The sequence below is a fragment of the Prionailurus viverrinus genome, chromosome B4 (assembly GCF_022837055.1).
Source record: "Prionailurus viverrinus isolate Anna chromosome B4, UM_Priviv_1.0, whole genome shotgun sequence".
NCBI classification, from domain to species: domain Eukaryota; kingdom Metazoa; phylum Chordata; class Mammalia; order Carnivora; family Felidae; genus Prionailurus; species Prionailurus viverrinus.
The window spans coordinates 117,735,548-117,762,170 of record NC_062567.1 but is presented as its reverse complement, the minus strand read 5'-3'; the positions used below and the strand labels follow the sequence as shown (position 1 = coordinate 117,762,170).

At 35.6% G+C, this 26,623-nt stretch overlaps 1 protein-coding gene across 2 annotated transcripts in view; it reads left to right on the top strand.

Annotated features, from left to right (window-relative positions):
• ANKS1B (ankyrin repeat and sterile alpha motif domain containing 1B) overlaps positions 1-26,623 on the top strand; it is a 1,101,801-nt gene that overhangs the window by 216,601 nt on the left and 858,577 nt on the right. For both annotated transcript variants that reach the window (XM_047867387.1, XM_047867386.1), the window contains exons 7-8: positions 2,156-2,269; positions 3,210-3,376. In XM_047867387.1, coding sequence (XP_047723343.1) covers positions 2,156-2,269; positions 3,210-3,376 — 281 coding nt within the window. The remainder of the gene's footprint in view (positions 1-2,155; positions 2,270-3,209; positions 3,377-26,623) is intronic.

Here is a 26,623-nt window from a genome sequence, read left to right as displayed (position 1 = left end):
GGGCCCTGTGGCAGCGGGAGGGAGTCAGATCCGCTGCCGGAGGTTTGGCTCCGCAGAAGCGCAGAGTTGGGTGTTTGCGCGGAGCGAGCAAGTTCCCTGGCAGGAACCGGTTCCCTTTGGGATTTCGGCTGGGGGATGGGCGGGGGAAATGGCGCTGGCGAGCGCCTTTGTTCCCCACCAAACTGAGCTCTGTTGTCAGGGGGCTCAGCAGCTCTCCCTCCCTTTGTCCTCCAGCCTTCCCGCTTTCCGAGCAGAGCTGTTAATTTCTGACCTCCCAGACGCTAAGTCGCGCTTGCTGTCGGAACACAGTCCGCCCGGCCCCTCCGCTTTTGCAAGCCCGACTCGGGGGCTCTGCTTGGCCGGCGAGCCGCCCCTCCGCCCCGGCTCCCTCCCGCCAGTCCGTGGAGCGCGCACCGCCTCGCCACCCTTCCTACCCTCTTCCGTGGGCCTCTCGTCTGCGTTTGGCTCCGGCGACTCTGTTCTGCTAATCCTCTGGCGGTTTTCTGGGTTATTTAGGCAGGTGTAGATGGAATCTAAGTGATCAGCAGGACGTGCGGTGAGCCCAGCGTCCTCCTAAGCCGCCATCTTGCCGCAACTCTCTGGCTATTGTTGATAGTGCTGCTAAGAACAAACTTTCTTAACTAGTTTTTAAGAAAAAGATTCCTTCTGAATAAAGTGTAAGTAAAAGATCACTATGGGGAGAGATCAGTTGATTTAATCCTTTAGATGGAGACTACAAACTAGCCACTGTGAGCTGAATGCTTTTGGCAGATAGCAGATTGATTTTGTTTAGATTAAATATTTTTGGCCACACTGTGTTTCCATAAAAATTGAATTGGCTTTCAACATTTACAAATGTAGGGTTTCAGCTAAAACTTCAGAGTTTTGTTGGTTTCTCAAAAAATGCAGGCTTTTATTTTACTTTACTGTCGAACTTTGGATGGGGCACCTACTTTGTGGTTAATCATGCTCCACATGTTTTCTGTTTTCTCCATGATATTGGGGCTGAATATTCATTGACATTTATCCCTGCATTCAGATGCTTAGAGTGAGATGTTTTCTCGTCCCATGTTTATCTGGCTGTGCCTCTTATTAGCTGTATGAACATGGCCAAATTAAAATCCTTCTGCTTGATCCCCCACTTATTCTCTGTCTCTCTCTCAAAAATACATAAACATTAAAAAAAAGTGGGGGGAGGGCCTCCTGGGTGGCTCATTCGGTTAAGCGTCCGACTTTGGCTCAGGTCATGGTCTCACAGCTCATGGGTTCAAGCCCTGCATTGGACTCTGTGCTGACAGCTCAGAGCCTTGAGCCTTCTTTGGATTCTGGGTCTCCTTCTCCCGCTCTGTCCCTTCCCTGCTCATGTTCTGTCTCTCTGTCTCTCAAAAATAAATAAACATTAAAAAAATTAAAAAAAATAAAATCTGATCCTTGAGTTGTCATCTTTAAAACAGATTGTAAGAGTGTGTGTCATTGTTTTGTGAGGATTAAGTGAGTTAATTTATATTACTTAGAACACTGCTGGGTGACATATTTAAATTTTGGCTGCTCTAATATTATTATGTCTTCATCAAAGTTACAAAAATGAGAGATAGGCTAAATGTGAAATATTACTTTAGGAATAATAGGAGAGAATGTTATTTCTTTGTGGAAGTAAAGCTTAATGTGAAATTATGCTTGTTTTACAAGAGTAAACACCATTATAAACTTCATTCATGTTACCTAACTGGTTGTGGTGTCCATTGAATTTGATGTTCCTGTTTAGGTATCAAGTCTATTCAAAGCATCTTTAAGATGGTTTTAAATCCTCACGTAGAATACACTTAAGGAAACTAAGGGTGTTATTTTATCTTTAACAGGTGAATTTATTTATAACAGGTGAAAGAATGTGTCAAATTTAGTTTCCACAAAAAGAGTTTATGAGTCTCTTCCAAAATATCTTTTAAATTTTAATTAAAAAGATTTAAATTAATATCTCATCATCAAGTTCTTTCAGTTTTTTTTCGGTTTTTTGAAGTTTTTTTTTTTAAATTTAGGATATATTTAGGATATGAGGAAATAAATGAAAAGCTGATCACCAGAAGTAAAACATAAAGTTTAGTTATTTTAAAATAAATGAATTCGACTATGTAATTTCAAAAACTTGTATACACAGAATATTTAGAAGGTGTGGGAAGATCAGCAGCCCTTGAAGAACATGTACATGAAGATACAACACAAGAAATACATATTTCATCTCCTGTTGAATCTCCTTCCCAAAAGACTAAGAGTGAGTAGTTAATTATAAAGCCCTTGAAATAACACTAGACCTTTATGTCCAAATTTGTTCTATACGTACAAAAAGGCTAACACTTGAAAATTTGAGGCCTAGTAACTTATATCTTATACTTTGTATTTTATCCATTTTTCAGTTTATTGAACTCTTCTATTCGTCAGGCCCTATTCTTGGCCGTGACACAGTAGCTAGCAAAATTAGCAATCTCTGCTGTCATGATATATACATGGACTAGATATTTCACACTAGATTTGTTTTCCAAAATGTATTTTTAATGTAGAATAAAAATATTGGTATCTGGATTATAACAGCTGGAGTTTTATTTCTTCCTAGAAGAAATTAGAAGTATAAAGTACCTTTCTGAGAATGATTAGAAAAACGCATATTTGCATGCAACCTACAAAATATTCATGTTTTGACAGATGATGCATATTATTTATCTGTTACTTCTGTGTTTTTCCTTTATGTCACATAACATAATTTTAGTTTATTACTTATATAATTATTTATATAAATACATTCTATTTCTTTTTATTGAACCTAGGATGTAGGCTCCCAGCACCATTTAAAATTTGTTAATGAATTCTGTCATATGAAAGATTATTAAAGATTAAATGTTATAATGAATGAAACCTTAGGAATTGTAATTCCAGATGTTTTTATGTAATATGTATAAGTGAACCTTCAATACTTATTTCTATTTTGAAAAAGAATAATAATAGGCAAAATTGGGATTTCTCCTTGTCTTTTAATTTAGTCTTTTCATTCTTGCGTTAATTATGGTTTAGTACCTTGTTTTCAACATATTTTCTGATTTACTTAATGTTGTTTGTCATGAGTTCTGTCACTATACTAGTCATATTTTTATTAGTTAATAGGAAATTTTAGCAATAGCCTTTCTTAAAACTTAGAAAAAATTACTGTCTTCTTATAGGTGAAACTGTGACTGGAGAATTATCAAAACTCTTGGATGAAATAAAACTCTGTCAAGAAAAGGATTATTCTTTTGAAGATTTGTGCCACACAATATCAGACCACTACTTAGATAATTTGAGCAAGATTTCAGAGGAAGAACTTGGGAAAAATGGAAGCCAGAGTGTAGTAAGTAAGGGGGGAAGGAAGACAATGTGTCTGTCTTTTCCAATTCAATGTGTATCTAAAAGGCAGGGATTTGTGCATTATCCTATCTTCAGATTCTGCCAGTGTCAAATGTCAAATTCCCTATTGCTCTTTTCCTGATGTTCATTGGTATTTTACTCTCACTGCATGTGTAGGGGAAGGACTGCTTTGATAAATCACTGATAGTTTGTGATGATCTTGCTGCTGTTGACTTGCTTAATACATGAAATCATAGTTTCTTTGATTATGTTCTTTAAGTCTCACTGGGCATGATGATAATTGGTTTCCAAAGAAAGAAAAAAAAATCTTCCTTTTGTCTTTCTTCCCCAAGTTCTCTATGAATTTAGTCTACCCCATCTTGATTAAAGACAGAGCTGGGCTATGTGTGTATGTTCCCCAGTCACTCTGTATGTTATGGTAAGAGAGAGACATTTTGGAAAATTTGACCTCCGTAGTTTTATAATCTTATTCAAATCCCTTATGCAACCTACAAGCTCAGAATCTAAATCATGAGTTAGAGATTACTGATCATTTGGATTTCTATATTAACACAACAGCAAGAAAAACTATAGAGCATCAATCAGTTTAAAATTAAGATTTGTATACCTATTTTGTGTCATATAGAGGTAGGATTTATAGGGTGTACTGGTATTAAAGGAAATGCATTATTATAACATGAAATCTTTACTCACTTTTAGAACTTAATTTGTTATAGAAACATTATGCTTTCTTCAAAAGCTAATAAGAGTGTATTGTGTTAAGTATGTCATATTATTTATGAAAACTAAAAACATTGCCAAGTATAGTGACTATAAAGAGAATGTTTACTTCATTTAGTACTTTCTGTGTGCTGACCCTTGTTTCCCAGCATAGTCTAGCTCCATGGCTAGTCTTACTCCTTTTGTTTTGTTTTTTGTTTTTTTGTTTTTGTTTTTGTTGCACTGTCTTCTTTAAAGCATTGTATTATTGGCTCCAGTAAAACTCCTTATGAATAATTATGATTAATTACATATATACTGAAATAAATACATGCAAGTTTTACCAAATGAAATTTTTATATTAATGAAATATTTACTGTAGTGTCAGTGTACTTTAATGTCAGGACAAAATTTCCTGTTTAAAAATCAAAACTTATATATTATCTCCAAATTACAAACCAATTACATTTCAACATTTCCTTGAAGGTTGGTTACAAGTTTTTCTTTTTTTTTTAATTATTTTTTTGAAGGTTGCTTACAAATTAAAACATATTTATCCTGTATAAATATAATGTGTGGTGTTTAGGTTTTTAGGTTTGTTCCTAAAGATTTCTCTAAACTGACTATACTTCTGCTCCTCTACTTCTAAACCCACAAATTTCTGAAAGCCCTAGTTTTCTCAACCAGTGGTTTCTAAACTTTTTTTTCTTGGTTGTACATACCATAGCAAACAAATTTTAAGTAAATCTCCCAGTTGCATGTATTCATAAATGATGTATATCTATTACTATTTTAAGAATTTGTGCTATAAATTAGGTATATACTACAAGAGAAATTCAAGTAAGAAGGATACAGAATAAGTGTAAATAGAAGCTCTATTTTTTTTCCTTTTAACTCACTGAGTATCTAGTGCACCCTGGGGTCTGCACTGCACACTTTACTTGGAGACCAGGCTTACAGATTTCATGTAGTGATAGCAGGGATTTTAGTATTACGAAGGTAACATAGTTTAGGGGAACGTGGTCAAATATTTTTTTTGTAAGTCTAAGACTCTATTGTGATAGTAGCAAGAGAGAAATTAATGCTCATAAATTGAACTGAATATCTTACAATTCAAGCATCCTTTCATACAAGAAATCACTCTTTGTTCCTGTGACAAACCTTATATTGTGTTCCTTGAAAGTATTGTCATATTAAATAATAAATGTTACATGAGGCAGAAAAGCAGAGGGTACATATGAGTAAGGCAAGTAGTCTGATTTATCTGAAATTATTGATAGAGTTTATAAAGGGAGAATATGGGAGATAAAATTAGAAGGATAGGTTGAGGTCAGGCCATGGATGATTTTGAATGTCAGGATAAGAATTTTGGTATTTATTTTTTAGAAAGCGAGAGAAATCTAAAGGATTTGGGGCAGATAAAACACATCATTGGAAGTGTCCTTTCAGAAGATTAATCTAATAAAAACTTGTTATCAATGTTTAAAAAGTAATCAGATTACTTTGACCCTTCTCAATAGTCTGTGTTTCATTTGGGTTCATTTGCATTTGTTGAATATTTCTGTTCATCAAAAATGTTTTTTCAGAGTTTGTCATGAATTGTACTCTCAAATTATGCAAAAAATTAAGTACTTATAGATCACCTAATATAGATGTTTGTTACCATGTTGTAAGTTATAGGATTTATTTATTTATTTATTTACGTATTTATTTATTTATTTAGAGAGTGTGCATGCACTCACACGTCCACAGTAAGGAGAGGGGCAAAGGGAGAAAGAGAGAGAACATTTTCAGCAGGTTCTACACCCAGCACGGAGCACAATGTGGGGCTTGATCTTGACCTGAGCTGAAATCAAGAGTTGGACTTAACCTATTGAGTCACACAGGCACCTTACATTATAGGATTTATGATAGCAGTAATGAAACATGATTCCTGACTTAAAGGAGTTCAGAATTCCTATTCTAAGAAGGCTTTAGTCACAGTGTACAGTAATAAGATTAACATGCAAAACACCAAATATATATTATGAGTGCTGACATTTATTAGGTGCTTGCTATTCAAATGCTTTATATGAATTAAGCCACTTAATCCTCATAGTAAAGCTAACTGTGGATTTATAGACTGGGGAAATGACTCAGCTGGCAAGTGGCAGATCTAGGATTCAAACTCAGAGCTAATATCTTTAATTTCCAGCTACATTTCTCATAATAAATTACCCGGTGGTCAAAGGAAATTTTTTTTAAAGGGAGAGACTAGTGAAGACTTACTGGTAGTCACTGAAGGCTTCATGGAGGTAGGGAGAGACCAAACTGGGCTCTAGTGGAAGAGGAGATATGTCTTATACTTGTTTTGGAATGAATGAATGAGTGAAAGGGAAGATTCCAGCTTGCAGAAACAATATATGCAAAAGCAGAGGTGAGACATAGCATATGATTTGAAAAGAATGGTTTATTGTAAGAGTTGATTTTGGAAAGTAGTGGGAAACAAATTTGGGTAAATAATGATAGTCCCTAACACTTATGGAGCACTTTATTTCTATTAACTGATCTAATCTTCACAATAACCCTATGAGATAGGTAGTATTATTCCTCCCATTTTACAGATGAGAAAATGGAGGCACAGAGGACTTTTATGATTTTCCCACATTTACACAGTAATTGCCAGACCCAGGATCTGAAAACCGGCAGTCTGAGGTTGGTGCTGTATCTGTTACTGCTCAACGGTTTTGTTTGGGGAAGATAATTAGATTTGGGAAGCTAGTCAGAAGTTTAATATTGTTGCTGAGGAGAATATACTCTTGAATAGGAGAGTTCTGTCTTATAGGTGACATTTTGGGAATATAAAAATGGTAATTATAGTCAGATGTTCTGGGAAGAGACTTGGAGATTCTCAGCAATGGATATATGTTAGACTTATCTGGAGAGGCTTCAACATATACTGATACCGTCAGGTACCATGTCCTGACCAAGTAGACCAATGAAATCAGAATTGTTTGAGGTGGCTCTGAGCCTTGTTTATTTAAAAAGCTATCATGCATACTGTTGGTCTACAGGACTAAAAATCCGCAGGGTCTTACTGAAGTAATTGAGGTAATTGAGACCTGAGATACTGAGTCAGAACTGAGATCTTGATAACACTGCAAAATTATAGAATTTTAGAGCTAGAATAAGTCTCATCATAGGTATCCAGCCCAATTCTCCCACTCCCCAGTGTAAGAGCTTCTAAAAAATCTCTTGAATTTGAAACATTTTCAGTTTATCATCAAGGAAAATTCCCAGTATGGTCCAGCCATAGTCCTAAATTAAAATTATTTCTGTGTTATATTGGAATGTTAAATGTGGAATAAGATTTTTGCTTATCATTCACATTATTGGCTGAAAGATGGGCATTTGGGTTCAGTTAAAATTTAATTTTAGGTGATAAGAAATACCCAACTTGTTCATTGTATTATGACAATTCCAAAAGTAATTTAAAAGAAATTAAAATGTAAGTAAAATGTTTTGTAGCATTTATATTATTAATAAATGTATTTTACACATTAATGATGTATTTGAATTTGGGGGATATTTTAACTGTTAGTTCAGTTTAGCTTTCATTGCCTTTTTTTCTTCCAATAGAGGGCACTCTAATTCAGTAATTTAAAATACAAAATCAGCTGTCTTATGTAAGAACTTTTACTTTTGAATAAGAGGTTTCTGGTTTTATTACAATATTAGCCTTAGCTAGTAGCTTGAACAATTTTACTAATACAAGTGAGTTAAAAGTTAAATTCTTATTATGATTGAATGTATTTGATTGAAGGTTTTACATTTAACGTGGAGGCCAGCTCCAGTTAAAATCACATTTTCTCTTGCATAAATTTTAATTCAAAAGTCAGTCTGTTTTAAATGCTTTTATAATATGCATATGGAGCCATTTTCTAAGTTGAATTAGAACATTATATAATCTAGAATGTAAATTTTGAAGAAATATAAATATCTTCACATTCTTCAGCAACCCATGAAATTCAGAATTTTAAAAGAATATAAAATAATCCGAAAAAATGTTCTATTCCCTTCATTTATTTTCCCAAGTCATATATTCATTGCTTCCTCCATGTGTGTACACAATGTGCACAGCTCTTAAATGTGAATACACTATGCCACAAAATTTGATTATAGCATACAGGTCATTAGAGCAGACTTCAGAATCTAGATTTCAGGAAAACTTTTTTTTAAGGTTTAAAATAGAAGAAGCATTATTGCCTCATTAGCTTATGTTTCTAAGAAGTAAATAGGAAGCTTATGGGATGAAATGCTTTATATGGTTTTTCTCCTAAGGGAAACTTGGATACAAACAGCATGTAAAACTTACTGTTTGAAAGGGATTGTATTGGCAGGTTATGTGCATTATAAATCAACCAGTACACTTCTTTTCTGTTCTTTCACTTTTTTTTTCCAATGTAAAATCTTTAATTACAGGTGAACCTTCTGAAGCAAGATGGTTTACTTTAGTATATCAAGATTTTAAGATTCAGCATTTCATTATTTTATACTAAGCTTCTATAATCTGCTTGAGAAAACTCTCAGGGGAGTTGTTGGGGGTTATCTACAGAAAAATGTACTTAATTTGGTGCAAGAATTCATCAGGTCTTAAAGGTTAGTAGAATCAAACTAGGTTGCCTAGAATACAAATGGTGTTTCTAAAATTAAGTTTGCTTTCAAAAATATAATTTCTAGAGCTTAATATCAGGAATGTACTAATTTCAGAATTGTGAGAGACTTTGGTGGTTGTGTCATCCAGTTATATTCAGAGCACTTTGGGAAATGAATTTTCTGAAACATAAGATAGAGCGTTCTTGCAGGATTATAATTGACTCTTCAGCACGTGAGTTTTTTTTTTATAGTGGAACTGAATCTTAAGCAGCAGTAACTATTAATCTTACAGGGAGTATTCAGAATATTTCTAATTTAAATAATTCATACCTTTTATAGTTGAACAAATTTTTTTGGCAGCAGTGACTCAGGCTGCTCTGTACTAAACCTAGGCTTGGATTGTCCTAACAGATTTTTCAGGATTTAGGGAATGCATAGGTTCTGTTGACTTACATTAATATTTTGAAGTTAATAGTGTTAACTGTATGTGTGTACCATATGTACATACAAAGAGAACTTCATAATCAGAATGGTAAGTCTTTTATCCCTCCTCTCATCCCAGGAAGAACTTGTACCTGTAGTGAATCTAGGAAGGTCATTGAGATATCCTTAGCTTCTAGAAGAGAAGAGTCATTTTTATGAACTTCCAACACAATTGCTTCTACCTTTCATGACACATCTCTTTGTTCTGCTTTGTGTTGTGTATGTACACATTTTAATATTGCTTCTTACAGACTTCTTGATTGTTGGGTCTATATTTGATTGATATCTATAATCACATCCTGCCTAGCACAGTACCTTGCATATAGTGATCTATCAGTGAAATTTTATTGAATGAATAATTGCATGAAAAGGCAAACACTGCATGAAAGAGTACATATAAACCCATGTAAATAAACCATTTTTATTGAGAAACATGTTTAATTATTTGGACATGAATTACAGAGTCCAAGGACAGGTTTTTACTGTTCTGCCACTTACTAGGAGGGTGATATTTGAAAGTTGTGGATCTTTCCAAGTTTAAGTTTCCTCCTCAGTTAAAATAAAAAAAGTTTAACACGACTTTCTGTCAGTCACAGAAAAAGAGCTACTCTTTTTGTGCTGCTAAAGACATGCTATTTTTATTTTTGTTTCATAGATTTTGTCCCAACTTTGTCCACACTTTCAAATAACTACTCAATATCAACATAAAGGGGATTTCTCTAGTGAAATGCCAAATGTTCTATTCTTGGATTGGTCTTCGTCAATATTTTGCCATGAAAAAAAGTCATCTATCATACTTAGGTCTGCAGATGTTAGAGAGGAATAGCAAACATGACAAATAATTGAATTTATATGAAAAATTACTTCAATAAACAGATTCTTGCTTCAAAGTAAAAACAGAATTCAGTGGGAGTTATAATAAAATAAAATCCTATATTTAGATTCCTAAAAATTCTATGGTTTAATTGTAAGATTAGAGAGATTTAATTGGGGAAGAAATGCATACAGAAAGTTCTGGGGTATTTAAATGACCACAGCTACAATGTGAACAGTGAGAAGTGGCTGCTAAAAATTAATAAACACTTGCCAAACTATCATCTCTGCAAATATAATACTAGAAGCTAACATTTATATTGTACTAAGTTTTAACTATGTTTTAGACGTTGTGTTAAGCATGCTAAAATCATTGTCTTTTTTTATTCCTCACAAAAGTGCCATGGGTAGGTTTTGTTATCCTCAATGTAGAAATCAAGAGTAAAATAACTTGTCTAGGGTTATAGAGCTACCAAAAGGTAAAACTGGGATCTGAATTTAGGTCTGATGTCTTACAAGGTCTTGATCCTAACCCAGTGGGTAGTCATGAAAGTCATGTCATCAATGGTTATTAGTGACAGTCCTTAAGTCATTAATATCTTCCAGATTGACCTACCCTCACCTTTTCATCATGCTTGCCATTTTGCAGGTGCATACTCTTATTACTGCTCACTGAGTTACTTTGAGTCTTTTATTCTGTCCACATGCCTTTAGTGTCCCCTCTTCATTTGCTGCAGCTTTTTCTTAACACTACTGCCAAGTCAGTATGCCTTAAGTGCAGTTCTGATCATGCCAGTCTCCTTCTCAAAGCTAGACCTGATCCTCACTGTAAAAATTAAATATAGACTTTTAACTCTGGCATTCAAGGCTCCATCTTCTAGCTTCATTATATGTTTCCAGCTTTCTCTCATTAATGTCTTAGAGAAATAGAATGTTTTGATAAAATGGGTGATTCTCCAGCACATCTGTCTTTACTTATCTTTGCCTGTGTTCACAATATTTCATTCATATATGATTCTTTTCTCTAGCTTCTACATATTGAAAACCATCCCTCACAAAACCTTTTATTAAAAATATTACAAGACCTGTTTTGATCCTCCTATTGAAAGCCAACTATTTGGATTGGATAACATTAACATTTTATTTACAAATGAGTTATGTAAATTTCATCATCTGCTATGTATTATTTATGCATGAATCTGTTTTGGCTTTGCTTATAAACCTCTTGATGACAGGAGAAATACTTATCCCTGTATTTGTGAGGAATTAAGCATAATTCTTCACCCGCACACTTAATAAATATTTGTTGAATTGATTTGATAGGCCATGGACATCAGAAACTGATAACTGAATGTAGATACAGACCTATGGATAAAGCTCTAAGATGGAGTCTTTCTAATCTCTGAAGAACTCTCTCTATTGGTTATTTCAAATAATGAATGCCTCACCATTTATTTTGAAGATTACACGAAATACTTGGTCAAACTATATTATAAACTTCCTCACTTGGGGCACCTGGGTGGCTCAGTCGGTTGGGCGTCCGACTTCGGCTCAGGTCATGATCTCGCGGTCCGTGAGTTCTGCCCTGCATCGGGCTCTGGGCTGACAGCTCAGAGCCTGGAGCCTGTTTTGGATTCTGTGTCTCCCTCTCTCTCTGACCCTCCCCTGCTCATGCTCTGTCTCTCTCTGTCTCAAAAATAAATGTTAAAAATAAAATAAAATAAAATAAACTTCCTCACAACATAAAAACACCAACATCTTAGACCAAGTCGTGTCTTCCTTTTGTAGTAATACATTTCTTTCACTGACAATAAGGAAATCTTACATTATAAATACCACATTTGGTTCCTGATAACATATATAATGAAAAATCTATAAGAATATAGGAACATATGTATCATTTATATTTTAATTTTAAAATTCTTTAGTATTCTTTTTTTTTATACATATTTACTTACTTATTTATTTATTTATTTATTGAGAGCATAAGAAAGCATATGCGCACAGCGGTAAAGCAGAGGGAGAGGGAAAGAGACAATCTTAAGCAGGCTCCATGCCCAGCACAGAGCCTGATTTAGGGCTCAATCTCAAGACTGTGAGATCATGACCTGAGCTGAAATTGAGTCAGTCACTTGATCAGCTAAGCCACCCAGGCACCCCAAATTCCTCAGTATTCTGTGATAAACATTTTTAAAATTCATCCCTGTTATTCTTTCTGTATGAGTTGAGACAGGCTATTTTTGAAGCAGGTTTTTCCATTAATCATAAAGAAAAAGTGCCTAAGCAAACACCTTGTTTTTTCCTAATTGTTAATGATTCTTGCTGATTATGATGCACCCAACCAATGCAAAGCATTATTGTGTGCATGCTCTTAAGATGTATTTGACACTAAAATATCTCTTAATATTATAAGCATTCTATTAAGGTATCCAAAGGCTGTGAAGTGCCTTCCTAAAGAATTCCTAAAGAAAAATATATTTAGAATACTTGAAATTTATGAAACTTGTGGTATTATCATTGTATTTACTTTGCAGCTGCAACGTGTCAGTTTTTATTTCACTAGTTACATTTTCTCTGATCTCTCTCTAAACCAACTGGAATTTAATCTTACTAATAGAAGGGCCTAATTATTATGATTTCCCTAAGAATCTATACATTCAGGAGATTATTGTCATATTTTCTTGAAAGTTGAATAATAACTTGAATTTCTTCTAATCTCACTTTCTGGATAATGATGGTGTTAACTTTTGACAACTTGCAGCCACATGCTACAGTTACCTTGTGCATTTATCATAATGGAACTAATTTGTAATTCTATTTCAAGGTATGCTTTTGAGAATTCTTGATTCTCTTTTGGAGTAAAGACCTTGGACAGCCTGCCGTTATCAAAGAATCCCATTTTGCTTCCTAATGCCATAGGAAATCAGTCTGGAGCCTGAGCTTAAAGAGATATGTCAGTGATGATAATCACTTCAGTGTTCAGGGAAATGTTTTTCACCTTGAAGAGCAAAGTAATTCTAATGGAATTGTGGACTGGTAACCACACCCGCCCCCCCAAATTACTGAAAGCACTCATGCTTTCAACGTGTTTTTTCATGTGACCATTTGAGATGTGATTACTGAATATTGGAATTCATTCACCCTCTAACAGTTGAAGAATTAAGATTCTCCATTATGCAATCAAAGTCAATAAAAGTAGATAGAAGAGATACTGTGTGGTCTGCTTTAATCTCAGGTCTAGATATTTAAAATTTCTCATGTTATTTTCACTTACCTTTGTCAGAATTTTTGTTTCAACCTTCTATGCTTTTTAAAGTTCAAATGTTTCAGTTGCTTACAGTTTCACAATGGTTCTATGTAGTTGATAGCTGCCAGTCTATGCTATCAGATAACTAACAGTGAGAAACAAAGTTTGAATTTGAAGAAAGAATAAGGTAGTCAAGAAGATGAATTTGACAGGAGATGAAAAGCTCTAAAATGAACAAAGGTAATGAACCCAGTAAGAATTATGTATTACTAAGTGGACATTGCTTGCCCCCAAAATCAATGAGACAAATACTGACATGTTATATCATTTCCTATATTCATCCAATCTGTGTTGCTCAAATAAATCTATTCTTGAAGGCTTTAGAATATTTTCTTTTAGCCTTTACTCCTAGTTTTGTGCCAGTTTCCTGAACATTGGAAGTATCTCTATTGTCATAGTTATTATTATCATCCTCACTAACTGAGACTCGGCATTAAAGCATTATGTTAATTTATTCAATAACATGTATTCATACCTTGTATTGGCATTATAGTATGGAGAACAAGAGTTTTGAACTCAAACAGACTTGTGTTTGAATCTCAATTCTACTTTTTAGATAAATATTACCCTGATCTTTATATTTGTCACTTGAATAATAATGTTTCTATAGTCTTTCTCATCTTGGCCTACTGAATCAGAATGTCTGGAAGTGGGTTATTTTTAATAAACTTCCTCGGTGGTTCTTACATTCAATAGTTTGTGCACTCTTCACTAGAATATTTTTTTAGAAAATTTAAAAAATGTTGGGGTGCCTGGGTGGCTCAGTCGGTTAAGCGTCCGACTTCAGCCAGGTCACGATCTCGCGGTCCATGAGTTCGAGCCCCGCCTCGGGCTCTGGGCTGATGGCTCAGAGCCTGGAGCCTGCTTCTGATTCTGTGTCTCCCTCTCTCTCTGCCCCTCCCCCGTTCATGCTCTGTCTCTCTCTGTCTCAAAAATAAATAAACGTTAAAAAAAAATGTTGACATCTTAGATAATCAACTACTTGCAATCATTTTCTTCTTGCCCTCACAAATCTGTGGATCTCAGATTACAGTGATATGACCCTAATTTGTCCTTGCCTTCTTTTTCTGCTCCTATGCATACAAATTTGACTGGTCATCAGGACAAAATAACTTACCTTTTAAGGGTTGTTTCTTCTATTTCTATGAAAATTGCCATTGGAATTTTGAAAGAGATTACTTTGTAATATGGAACGTTTAATAATATTAATTCTTCCAGTCCATTAGCACAGATTATCTTCCCATTGCTTTGTGTCTTCTTTAATTTTTTCATCAAAGTCTTGTAGTTTTCGGTGTGCAGATCTTTCCCTCCTTGATTAAATTTATCCCTAAGTCTTTTATTTTTTTTTAAAGCTATTGTGAATAGGGACGTTTCCTTTATTTATTTTTCAAATATTTTATTATTTGTGTATAGAAATGGAACTTATTTCTGCATGTTGGTTTTGCATACTGCAATTTTACTGAATTTGTTGATTAGTTCTAGTTTTTTGGTAGTCTTTAGGATTTTCTATATATAAAATCATATCCTTTGCAAACAAACAATTTTACCTTTTCCTTTTTTGATTTGGGTGACTTTTATTTCTTTTTCTTGACTCATTGCTCTGGCTAGGACTTCCAGTACTGTGTTGAATAGGAGTGGTGAAGGTAGGCATCCTTGTCTTGTCCCTGCTCTTAGAGGAAAAACTTTCACCCTTTCACCACTGAGTATGATGTTAGCTGTGGACTGGTCATATATGGCCTTTATTCTGTTGAGGTATGTTTCTTCTATACCCAAGTTGTTGAGTGTTTTTATCATGAAAAAGGATATTTTGTCAGATCTTTCTTATGCATCTATTGAGATGATCATATGATTTTTACCTTACATTCTATATAACTTAACTTTTAATTAATTCTTTTATACTTTAAATTAAATGACAATGTTGTTAAAGTACCAAATAAAGTATGAAAGTAGTATTTAAAGGGTTATCATTCTTCTCTTACTCTCATTTTCAGTTCTTCAAACCTATATTCAGTGTTGCTCACTTGTTCCTTAAAGTTCTGTCTTCTCCCTCACAACCTGCCCCCAATACCTACTTCTCCCTTCCATCTTCATTTAAGTAAAATTCGCTAAGAATTTAATTGTAAACCGAAGAGCAGTGTTTTATTTATTTTTTTATTGTCCATCCCAAGTGCCTGTTATTCCTAGCATATAGTAAGTGCTTAATAATTGTTTTTTGGTCATTGGACTGCTTTTTAAAAATTTGATAGTACCAGTGTCTTTCATCTCACTTATTTTATTATATCTAACCAGAACTCATTTTATCCTCTCATAGCTATGACTTCCAAAGCTCTGGACTATGTAAATTAAGATGAGGTCATTTTACCAATGTAATTAAAAAAAAATTTAATGTTTACTTATGTTTGAGAGAGAGAGAGAAAGAGCATGAGCGAAGGAGGAGTGGAGAGAGGGAGACACAGAATCTGAAGCAGGCTCCAGGCTTCAAGCTGTCGGCACAGAGCCCATCACAGGGCTCAAACTCATGAACCGCGAGATCATGACCTGAGCCGAAATTGGATGCTTAACTGACTAAGCCACTCAGACACCCCTTTACCAACATAATTTTAAAAGATTGTATTGGCTCAGTGACATCCTTCATAAGAGTTAAGCAAAGTGCCAGATGAGGCCTCAGTCAAATATTCTCAGAGTTTGTGTTTCACATTTATAATAACTTATTGTCTTTGTACTGGTGTTATCCCCCTTCTGATAGAATGTATAACCAGCACACCATACAGGACAGAAGTGTGTGTGCATGTGTGTGTGTGTGAAGAAGGAGATAGAAAACAGAAGGGAAAATGGAAGAAGAGGAGAAGGGATCATATTATCATTAGGGGCTTGTATCTTTGCCCTTTGATTTACAAGTTCGCTAATTTTATCTTATCCTTTGGAGAAAGTGGCATTTTATGGTTTTGGGAATCCAGCCATAAACACTGAAGAAAGTGATCTTTTCTAGACATAGTAATGTCACAGTCTAAAGCATAAAAATTCTAGATCATATACAAGAAGGTATACTTCAGATTTTTTTCTTGATGCTTTAATTGTTCATAAACCTAAAAACATATTTAGTTAACCAAGATATTCTGATTTATGCTTAGTAATGAGATCAAGTAACTGAGAGTGGGGTGTGGTTGCTTACATATAGTGGATAAAGGAGGCCTCTCTGAGGAGTGTAGTATAAACTGTAATCTGAAGGAAGAGAAGGATCCAGTCACGTAGATACCAAGAAAAGAAAATTTGGAATGAAAGGAAATTCTGTTTCCTGAGGAGAGAATGAGCCTGCTATGTTAAGTACCAGAAAAGAGGCCAGAGGCCATTGGTATAGAATGAGTATACTGAACTGGGTAGAGAATAAAATGGAATGAAGTTGGAATCCAGATTAGATAAGGTCTTGTAGGTCATGGAAAGTGGTTTGATTTTTTTTAAGCAGGAAAGTGATATCATTTGATTTATGGGAGCAAAGTTGGAAAGTCTGTCTCTTCTAAATTCACTGATAATTCTATTTTAATATCAGATATCTGTATGGCATTTATAGCATAATACATTTTATAATATGGTCAGTGGTTATTTATCATATATTGGCTGTGTGCCACATTCTGTGCTAGGCCTTGAGATATATGTAGCAGTCAAGAAGAGTGATAGGACCCCTATTATCACTGAACTTGTAGTTCAGCAGTGGACATAGAATGGACATAGGCTATTATGAAACAGTGTAGTAAGTAACGGGGAATACAAGGTAGTATTAAACACATGGGAAACATATTGGACTCAGATTTGGGTGATTAGGACAGAGTTTCCAAATTTGCTCATTTTCTCCTTTTTTTAAAAATTTAATTTATTTTTTAAATTTACATCCAAGTTAGTTAGCATATATTGCAGCAATGATTTCCGGAGTAGATTCTTTAATGCTCCTTACCCATTTAGCCCATCCCCCCTCCTACAGCCCCTCCAGTAACCCTCTGTTTGTTCTCCATATTTAAGAGTCTCTTATGTTTTGACCTCCCTCCCTGTTTGCTCCTTGAGTCTTCTGTCAACCATGCAACCACTATCCTAATTGTTTATGTTCTCCTTAGCTGTCTCCTTTCTTCTCACATTCCCTTGGTTTTCTGTTCTTTCTTGGACATTCTCTTCCACAGAGAGGGAACTGTGGAGGGGGAACTGCTCTTTGAGTTCAGGTAGTAATAACTAAATGCTATTTATTTCCAAATCTATAATTCTACTTTCAACTTCTCACTGCTCTCCAGTTCTGTATTACAATTGCTGATAAGGCCTCTTTTCCTAAACATCCCTCTGTCATTTAAAACTCAAACTGTGAGGGGCGCCTGGGTGGCGCAGTTGGTTAAGCATCCGACTTCAGCCAGGTCACGATCTCGCGGTCCGTGAGTTCGAGCCCCGCGTCGGGCTCTGGGCTGATGGCTCAGACCCTGGAGCCTGTTTCCGATTCTGTGTCTCCCTCTGTCTCTGCCCCTCCCCCGTTCATGCTCTGTCTCTGTCCCAAAAATAAATAAACGTTGAAAAAAAATAAAAATAAATAAAAATAAAAAAAACTCAAACTGAAAATACACATTAATCATCTTCCCATCCAAATCTATACCTGTGCCTATGTTCCATCTTTATTTCATTCTTCCAGGACAAATAATTTCATATTATGTTTGATTCATTCCTGTTTCTTTCATTTTCCTGGTCTACCAGAGAGTTCCTGTTTGTTTATTCTCATCATCCCTACTTGACCCCACTTCACCTTCCAGGAAATGCCACATTTCTTTATTCATTTTTACAATAAAACTCTAGAAGAATGTTTTTCTTTTTCCCGTGTCCCTCCTCTGTTTTCTCTTAAAACCAATTCAATCAGGCTTTCTCCTTCACTAGGTCCTAGAACTGCCCTGCTGAGGTCTACACTGACTTCCACATTGATAATTCCAGTAGACGTTTCTTACCCCTTTTCATACTTGATCTGTGAGGAACATTTGCCAATGCTGACCATGCTCTCCTCCTTCACGTGCATACTTTCTTCACTGGACTTCCTAGATACCACACTCTCCTGATTTTCTTCCTTCTTGGCTGGCTACCCCTTTTTAGTCTCCTTTGCTGGTTCTTCCTCAGCTCCCTGACCACTTAACACTTAAGGGCTCTAAGGCTCATTCCCTGGACATCTCTTTTTCTGTACTGACTCTTTTGGCTGAGCATGCTGAATAGTCTCACAGCTTTAAATACCTACCTTGGACTAACATATCCCATGTTTACAGCTACAGCTTAGATGATCTTCTGAACTCCAAACTCTTATACTTAATTTCCTATTTGACTTCCCCATTCATGTCAAATATCCTTTTCAAACTTAACATGGATAAAAATGAACTTCTGCATTTCATCTTCAAACCATCTGGACTTTCATTTTTCCCATTTCAGTAAATAGTGACTCTGTCCATCCAACTTCTGTCCTCCAAAAGGAGCACTCGCACACTCCTCTTTTTTTCATGCCTCACAAGCACTTGGTTTTGAAATCCTACTCACTCTTCCTTCGTAATATATCTAGAATGCAACCACTTCTTACCAGCCCTACTACTGCCACCGTGTTCTAAGCCACTATCATCCTTTGCCTGGATTATTAAACTGGCATTCCTGTTACCACCATTGTCCCTCCCTACAGTGTATTCTTAAAAAAGCTGCCAAAGAGATCCTATTGGAATGTAGGTTAAATTATGTCACATCTCTACTCAAAACCCTTCTGTGGTTTCTGATCTTGCTCTGAAGAAAAGGCAAAGTCCTTATACTGGCTCAAAAGGCCCTTCATGACCTGCATACCCACCCTTGCCCCATCCTTACCTCTCTCACCTAATTTTCACTACTCTGTTCCCTACCCACGCTGTTCTAGCCACATTGGGTTCATTGCCATTGCTGGAAAACACCAGGCACACTGCTGCTTCAATATTCTTGCACTTGCTGGTCTTTCTTTCTGTAGCTATCTTTCCCAGGTATCTTTATGGCGTGTTCTCTCAGGTTTTTTTTTTTCAATGTTTATTTATTTTTGGGACAGAGAGAGACAGAGCATGAACGGGGGAGAGGCAGAGAGAGAGGGAGACACAGAATTGGAAACAGGCTCCAGGCTCCGAGCCATCAGCCCAGAGCCCGACGCGGGGCTCGAACTCACAGACTGCGAGATCGTGACCTGGCTGAAGTCGGACGCTTAACCGACTGTGCCACCCAGGCGCCCCTCAGGTTTTTAATCAAACATCAACTTCTCAGTGTGGTCTTCCCTGATCACCCTATTCAAAATTAGCCACCTTGGCAATTCCTACCCCTCTTTTCTACTTTTTTTTCTCCACATTACTATCATCATCTAACATACCATGCATTTTACTTACTGTATTTGTTTGGGTCCTTTGGTTAAAATGTAGGCTTTACTGTGAGCAGTAGTTATTTTTTATTTTTGTTGTTGTTGACTATCCAGGGCTTAAAATGATATCTGGAACATAGTATTCAGGTAATAAATTTTATTGAATTAGATAATAAACTCACTCTACTATATGCCCTTCACTTTCTACATTTGGATTATAGTGTCTTGACCTGGTCATCTATAGAGCATAAAAAGCATGTATTTTAGAGTTGTACAAATCAGGATATGTATTTTGATGTTTCCTTTTACTACCTATATGCCTGGTTAGTTGCTTTCTTTGAGCTTCAGTTTCCTCTTCTGTAAAATGAACATAGTAATCCCTGCCTTAAAGAGTTGTCATGAAGACTAATACGTGAGAATGTGTCAAAGTGTTATGACCGATGCCTGTGTAACACTGCCAGATGAGCCTTCCTGAAATGTTTTTATTCTATGGTCTCTGTGGTCAAGAAATAGATGAGGTTGTATTTTGACTACTATATAGTGTTGAATTCTTCTTCTTGGATTTCAAGAATGTCAAGATCTTCCCATTCTGTTCCTGTACCTCTTTATGACATTTTTTTTTCTTTTTTTCCTCCTCCCACCAACATACCTTATTCTTTTGTCATTTACCTAAATATGTCACAGGCATTTCTTTCTCAGTGTCTCTGCTCATTCTCTTTGATTCTTCTATCTTTCCTGTTTTTTTAAATGCTGTTCATTTTCCAAGTTTTTCTTTCTCTATGTAGTAACCTCCTCACTTATTCCAGCTCAGAACAATTTTTGTTTGAACAGGTGGAACATCTCAGAAGAAAAATGAGAACTATTAAAAATTAAACAGGAATTCCAGAATTGAAAAGTATAAATATGTTACATTAAAAAACCCCAATGAACTTCAAATAAATTTGTAATCTGTATACTATGCAATTGCAAAATTTAGTAGCTAATCAGTCGTCATTTTAAAGTATATTATGAAATAGGATGTTGAGTGAAATTGTTCTTTTGCCACAGGATCTGGCTAGAGCTTAAAATTAAAAACAAAGAGAAGTTAATACAGTGTGGAAGGAGAACATTAAAAGGTGGGATGGCAATGATCATTTGACTATGAAATAAGGAAACTGAGGGGCATGTCATGAACTGACTTCTGTACAGTTGTGTCTTCTCACTTATTATTTTCCCCACTGACTAGTACTTCTATGAGTTTTCCATGCTCTATTTTTACCTGTCTTTACATAGTTGAAGTTCTCACTAATTTTGCCATTTTTAATTCTCATCCATCAAACCTAGACCCTTAAAATCCTAGCTTATCCTGAAAACCTCTGCTTGGTCTGAATTAGGGGCTCCCCCAGTGCTTCATACACTCTGTAAATAATACTGTGATTGTAATTTTAGTAAGTAATTGTGAATTTTGTTGGTTTCTTGTTCTTGAAAATACTAGACAATGAACTCCTAAAAGTGTATCATCTGCACCTTTCATCTTTATATTAGCAGATTCTAATCCTATGCCTATCAGAAAAGGAGACTAATATACCTTTATTGAATCAGTGAACCAAAGAAAATGGATGGATAGATGGATGGATGGATGGATGAGCAGATAAATGGATGGGTAAATGTTAGAATACAAAATTGAGAAAATTGAGAAAAACTACTACCTCAAGATCTTGTCTAGGAATGGTTTCATTTTATTTTCATCTGTTTTTTTTCTGAATGCATGTTAGTTCTTATCAAATGAAAGCTATGCTGATGAGAACATTTTTACTTCTTTTGAAGTTATTCTGGAGTTATTTTCTGGCAGTTTTCTTGAAACATTTTGTTACTTTTGAGATACTTTATAGGAATGTGGTAAAACTGATGACTAGTTTTTATTTTTATTTTTTAATTTAGTAAAAGAGGCTACATTATTCTTATTAAAACATATATATTTTGGCCAAAAATTCAATTGATCACTAAAGCCATTAAGATTAATGTTAATTCAAATGTTAAAAATTAGGATCTGTTAGGATTAAGCAAAATATAAACTTAAAAAATTTTTTATTTAAAATGTACACTACTTATGAACATTAAAATATTTCACAATTTGAGGGCACCTGAGTGGCTCAGTCAGTTAAGCCACCGACTGCAGCTCAGGTCATGATCTCACAGTCTAAGTTCGAGCCCTGTGTCGGGCTCTGTGCAGACAGCTTTGTGCCTGGAGCCTGCTTCAGATTCTGTGTCTTCATCTCTCTCTGCTCCTCCCCCACTCATGCTCTGTCTCTCTCACTCTCAAAAATAAATAAACATAAAAAAATTTTTAAAAATATTTCTCAGTTTGAATTAAATATTTGTGCTGAGTTTGGGGGATATTAAAATGTTTTAATTAGAGTAACAAAGCAATCATGAATATTCGTAGTCATATATTAATGATATAATAATAAGCTGTGTTAAGGTAATCTAGCTGTTCAAAAAATTTGACAAATCATATAATAGCTCAAATATAATGGAGGTTTATTTATCACTCATTTATAATCCATAATAAGTGTTTTTGATTAGGAAGTGGCTCTCCAGATGTGAAGTCAGGAACCAAGACTCCATCTTTCTAGTAGTTCTGCCATCTTGAGCATAGGCTTCAAAAGGTCACTTGACTCATCTGTAAAAGGTGGTCAAGGGTAAACAAGATAGGGGATACAGATAGGAAGTTTTAGGGGATGGGTCTGAAAACAATAACTTCTCATATTCCATTGACCAGTACTCAGTCGTATAGTCACATGGCCATTCCAGTCTGCAAGGGAAGCTAAGAAATTAGTCTAGCTACATGCCCAAGAAATAGAGAAAACAGGTTGGTAGTCACTTAACTGGAACTGGCTTCATAATATTTTTTATATTTTAAATAATTTTTATTCATATACATACTGATTTTTATAGTTCTCTGTCATAGAAAATTTTCATATAATTATACATAGTTTCACATTTAAGCATGCATTTATTAATTAAAATCATCCCCATTAAAATTGTGGAGTATCTTTTAAAATATATATATATATTTTTTTTTAATTTTTTTTTTTCAACGTTTTATTTTATTTTTGGGACAGAGAGAGACAGAGCATGAACGGGGGAGGGGCAGAGAGAGAGGGAGACACAGAATCGGAAACAGGCTCCAGGCTCTGAGCCATCAGCCCAGAGCCCGACGCGGGGCTCGAACTCACCGACCGCGAGATCGTGACCTGGCTGAAGTCGGACGCTTAACCGACTGCGCCACCCAGGCGCCCCTAAAATATATTTTTTAATGTTTGTTTATTTACTTATTTATTGAGAGTGAGCGTGAGTGACAGGAGGGGAAGAGAGAGAGAATAGAGAGAATACCAGGCAGGCTCTGCACTGACAGTGCAGAGCCCAATGCTGGGCTCCATTCCAAGAACGATGAGATCATGATCTGTGCCTAGATCAAAAATCAGAAGTTTAGCCGAATGAGCCACCCAGGTGCCCTTGGAGTATCTTTTATATAACAAAAATTAGGTCTTTATGTAAGAAAATTTCAAGTTCTAATTAATTCCAAAAGGATATTATAGTTATTTCTGAGCATTAGCTTATTATATAAATAATAGGTCCTTTATTTATAATTTAGAGTGATTATTATGAACACTTATACATAATTTTTGATGCATTTATTTACATATCAAGTTATAAATATGTGCTTCATTCACCAATTTGCACATTTAAATAAATAAAATCAGCAATTTTAATGTGCTTGAGTGAGAAAGAATCTGAGTTCTTGTTTTCCAAAAAATTAGTGAAAATGACTTGTTTCTTTTTTGACACTAATAAATCCCACTATGAAATAAAATGTTAATGATATTTGGTCTGGTAGAAAAGTCAATAATTACTTTAAACAATCATAATTAAAAGTTGGATTATATACTTGTGCATGTGATAGTATTACCTTGATATGCTATTTTTGGATTTTTTCCCTGTAGTGAACTATTTTTGCTTTCATTTGATCTGCTTTAGAATTCCTCTTATTCTTTATACTGATTCCTCTCCCAAAGTGGTATTTTTCATCTATCTGTCAAGATCTTTAAATCCTGAGAAACAGTTTCTGTAACACCAGCTTCTAATGGTCACAAATATAGCCTTGGGCCTCATTTTGTTTACATTGACTTCCTTAAGGAGGATTAGATTATATTACTTTGAAATGGTTCTATGTTTACACTGTAGATTCATGGTGAAGTTTTCTCTGCTTCCATTGAAGAGAAATGTCAAGCAGAAGACTGTGCACCCATTCCCCATGCCAGGGGAGGACTCTAACTACATGGAGGATAGCAGAGGTTATCAGTATGCTAGCCATCAGGAGTAGAAGTCAAACATTTCTGCCCATTACATCTTGATATTGGAGTTGCCAGGGAAGACACAATGTAGTCAAGCAGTGGATTGAACACTTTTACTTACATGGAGAAGAGACAGAGCAAGATCACTTCCAATAGTATGTCAGTCCCTATGGCCAGCAAGTCTCCCACCTGGCAGCCAGTGTAGAACACGAGGCCTACACACATCCCTCTTGTGCAACAGAAGGACCTTGCCACCTCTGTGGAGTCTGAAATACTGGAAACCGAGGGTGTGCCCAAGGGCTATTGATACAAACACTTAGTAGAACAAGGGAAAACTCTCTGAGCCTGAAACAGGGTAAGATATTGCCTCACAAGGCCATAACTTGGCAGTGTTCCAGGCCCAGGGACCATTCTTATATGAACAAATAGGGGAAGACTGCATATGACTTTGCCTTTCCCAACAAAGTGACACCCATATATACAGATTATACCAGGTCAGTATTGGAAATAGGCGAACAAAATTTTCTAATTTCTGCAATATTTTATTTCTAATTTTCCATGTACCTCTTCAAAACCAATTGAAATTGGCTTAAGCAAAAAAGGAATATATTAGCACATATAAATGAAAAATCAGGCTTTTATGTTGGCTGGATGAAGTACTCAAAACAGTGTAATCTGTTATCTGTCCCTTTCCATCTCTCAAATCAGTTTTCCCCTTTTTAAACAGAGTAGCATCATAAGCAAGCTTTCCCCACAGAGTGGCAAAGAATGTAATTAGCCCTTGGTTTATTATTTTTTTTCTATTTTATTTTTATTTATTTTTTAAAATTTACATCCAAGTTTGCTAGCATATAGTGCAATAATGATTTCAGGAGTAGAATCCAGTGATTCATACCCTGCATGTAACCTAGTGCTCATCCCAACATGTTTCGTCCTTAATATCCCTTGCCCATTTACCCCATCCTCCCCACCCACAACCCTTCCAACAACCCTCAGTTTGTTCTCTTTATAAAGAGTCCCTTATGTTTTGCCCCCCTCCCTGTTTTTATATTATTTTTGCTTTCCTTCCCTTATGTTCATCTGCTTTGTACCTTAAACTCCACATAGGAATGAAGTCATATGATATTTGTCTTTCTCTAATTTCGCTAAGCATAATACCCTCTAGTTCCATCCATGTTGTTGCAAATGGCAAGGTTTCATTCTTTTTGATTGCCGAGTAATACTCCATTATATGTATGTATGTATGTATGTGTGTGTATGTATATGTATGTATGTGTATGAAAGACGATGTGGTATGTATGTGTGGTATGTATGTATATACATACATACCACATCTTTATCCATTCATCCGTCGATGGACATTTGGGCTCTTTCCATACTTTGTCTATTGTTGATAGCACTGCCATAAACATTGGGGTGCATGTGCCCCTTCGAATCAGCACACCCGTATCCTTTGGATGAATGCCTAGTAGTGCAATTGCTGGGTTGTAGGGTAGTTCTATTTTTAACTTTTTGAGGAATCTCCACACTGGTTTCCAGAGTGGCTGGATCAGTTTGCATTCCCACCAGCAGTGCAAAAGTGTTCCTCTTTTCGCATCCTCATTACTATCTGTTGTTGCCTGCTGTTGTTACTTCTAGCCATTCAGACAGGTGTGAGATGGTATGTCATTGTGGTTTTGATTTGTATTTCCCTGATGATGAGTGATGTTGAGTATTTTTTCGTGTGTCTATTAGCCATCTGGTTGTCTTTGGAAAAGTGTCTATTCATGTCTTTTGCCCAATAATCTTCACTGGATTATTTTTTTGCGGGGGTGTTGAGTTTGATAAGTTATTTATAGATTTTGGATGCTAACCCTTTATCTGATATGTCATTTGCAAATATCTTCTCCCATTCTGTTGGTTGCCTTTTAGTTTTGCTGATTGTTTCCTATTCCGGGTAGAAGCTTTTTTATCTTGATGCAGTCCCAACAGTTCACTCTTCTGTTGTTTCCCTTACCTCCAGAGACATTGTGAGTGAGAAGTTGCTGTGGCTGAGGTCAAAGAGGTTGTTGCCTGTTTTCTCCTCTAGGATTTTGATGGCTTTCTGTCTTACATTTAGATCTTTCATCCATTGAGTTTATTTTTATGTACAGCATAAGAAAGTGGTCCAGTTTTCCAAACGCCGTTGCTGAAAAGACTTTTTTTCCATTGGATATTCTTTTCTGCTTTGTCAAAGATTGGTTGGCCGTATGTTTGTGGGTCTATTTCTGGGTTCTCTATTCTGTTCCATTGATCTGTGTGTCTGTTTTTGTGCCAGTACCATACTGTCATGATGATTACAGCTTTGTAATACAGCTCGAAGTTCAGAATTGTGATGCCTCCAGCTTTGGTTTTCTTTTTCAGGATAGCTTTAGCTATTTGGGGACCTTTCTGGTTCCATACAAATTTTAGGATTGTTTTTTCTATTTATGTGAATAATTCTGGTGTTATTTTGATAGGGATTGCCTTGAATGTATATACTTCTTTGGGTAGTGTCAACATTTTAACAATATTTGTTCTTCCAGTCCATGAGAATGGAACATTTTTCCATTGTTTTGTGTCTTCTTCAGT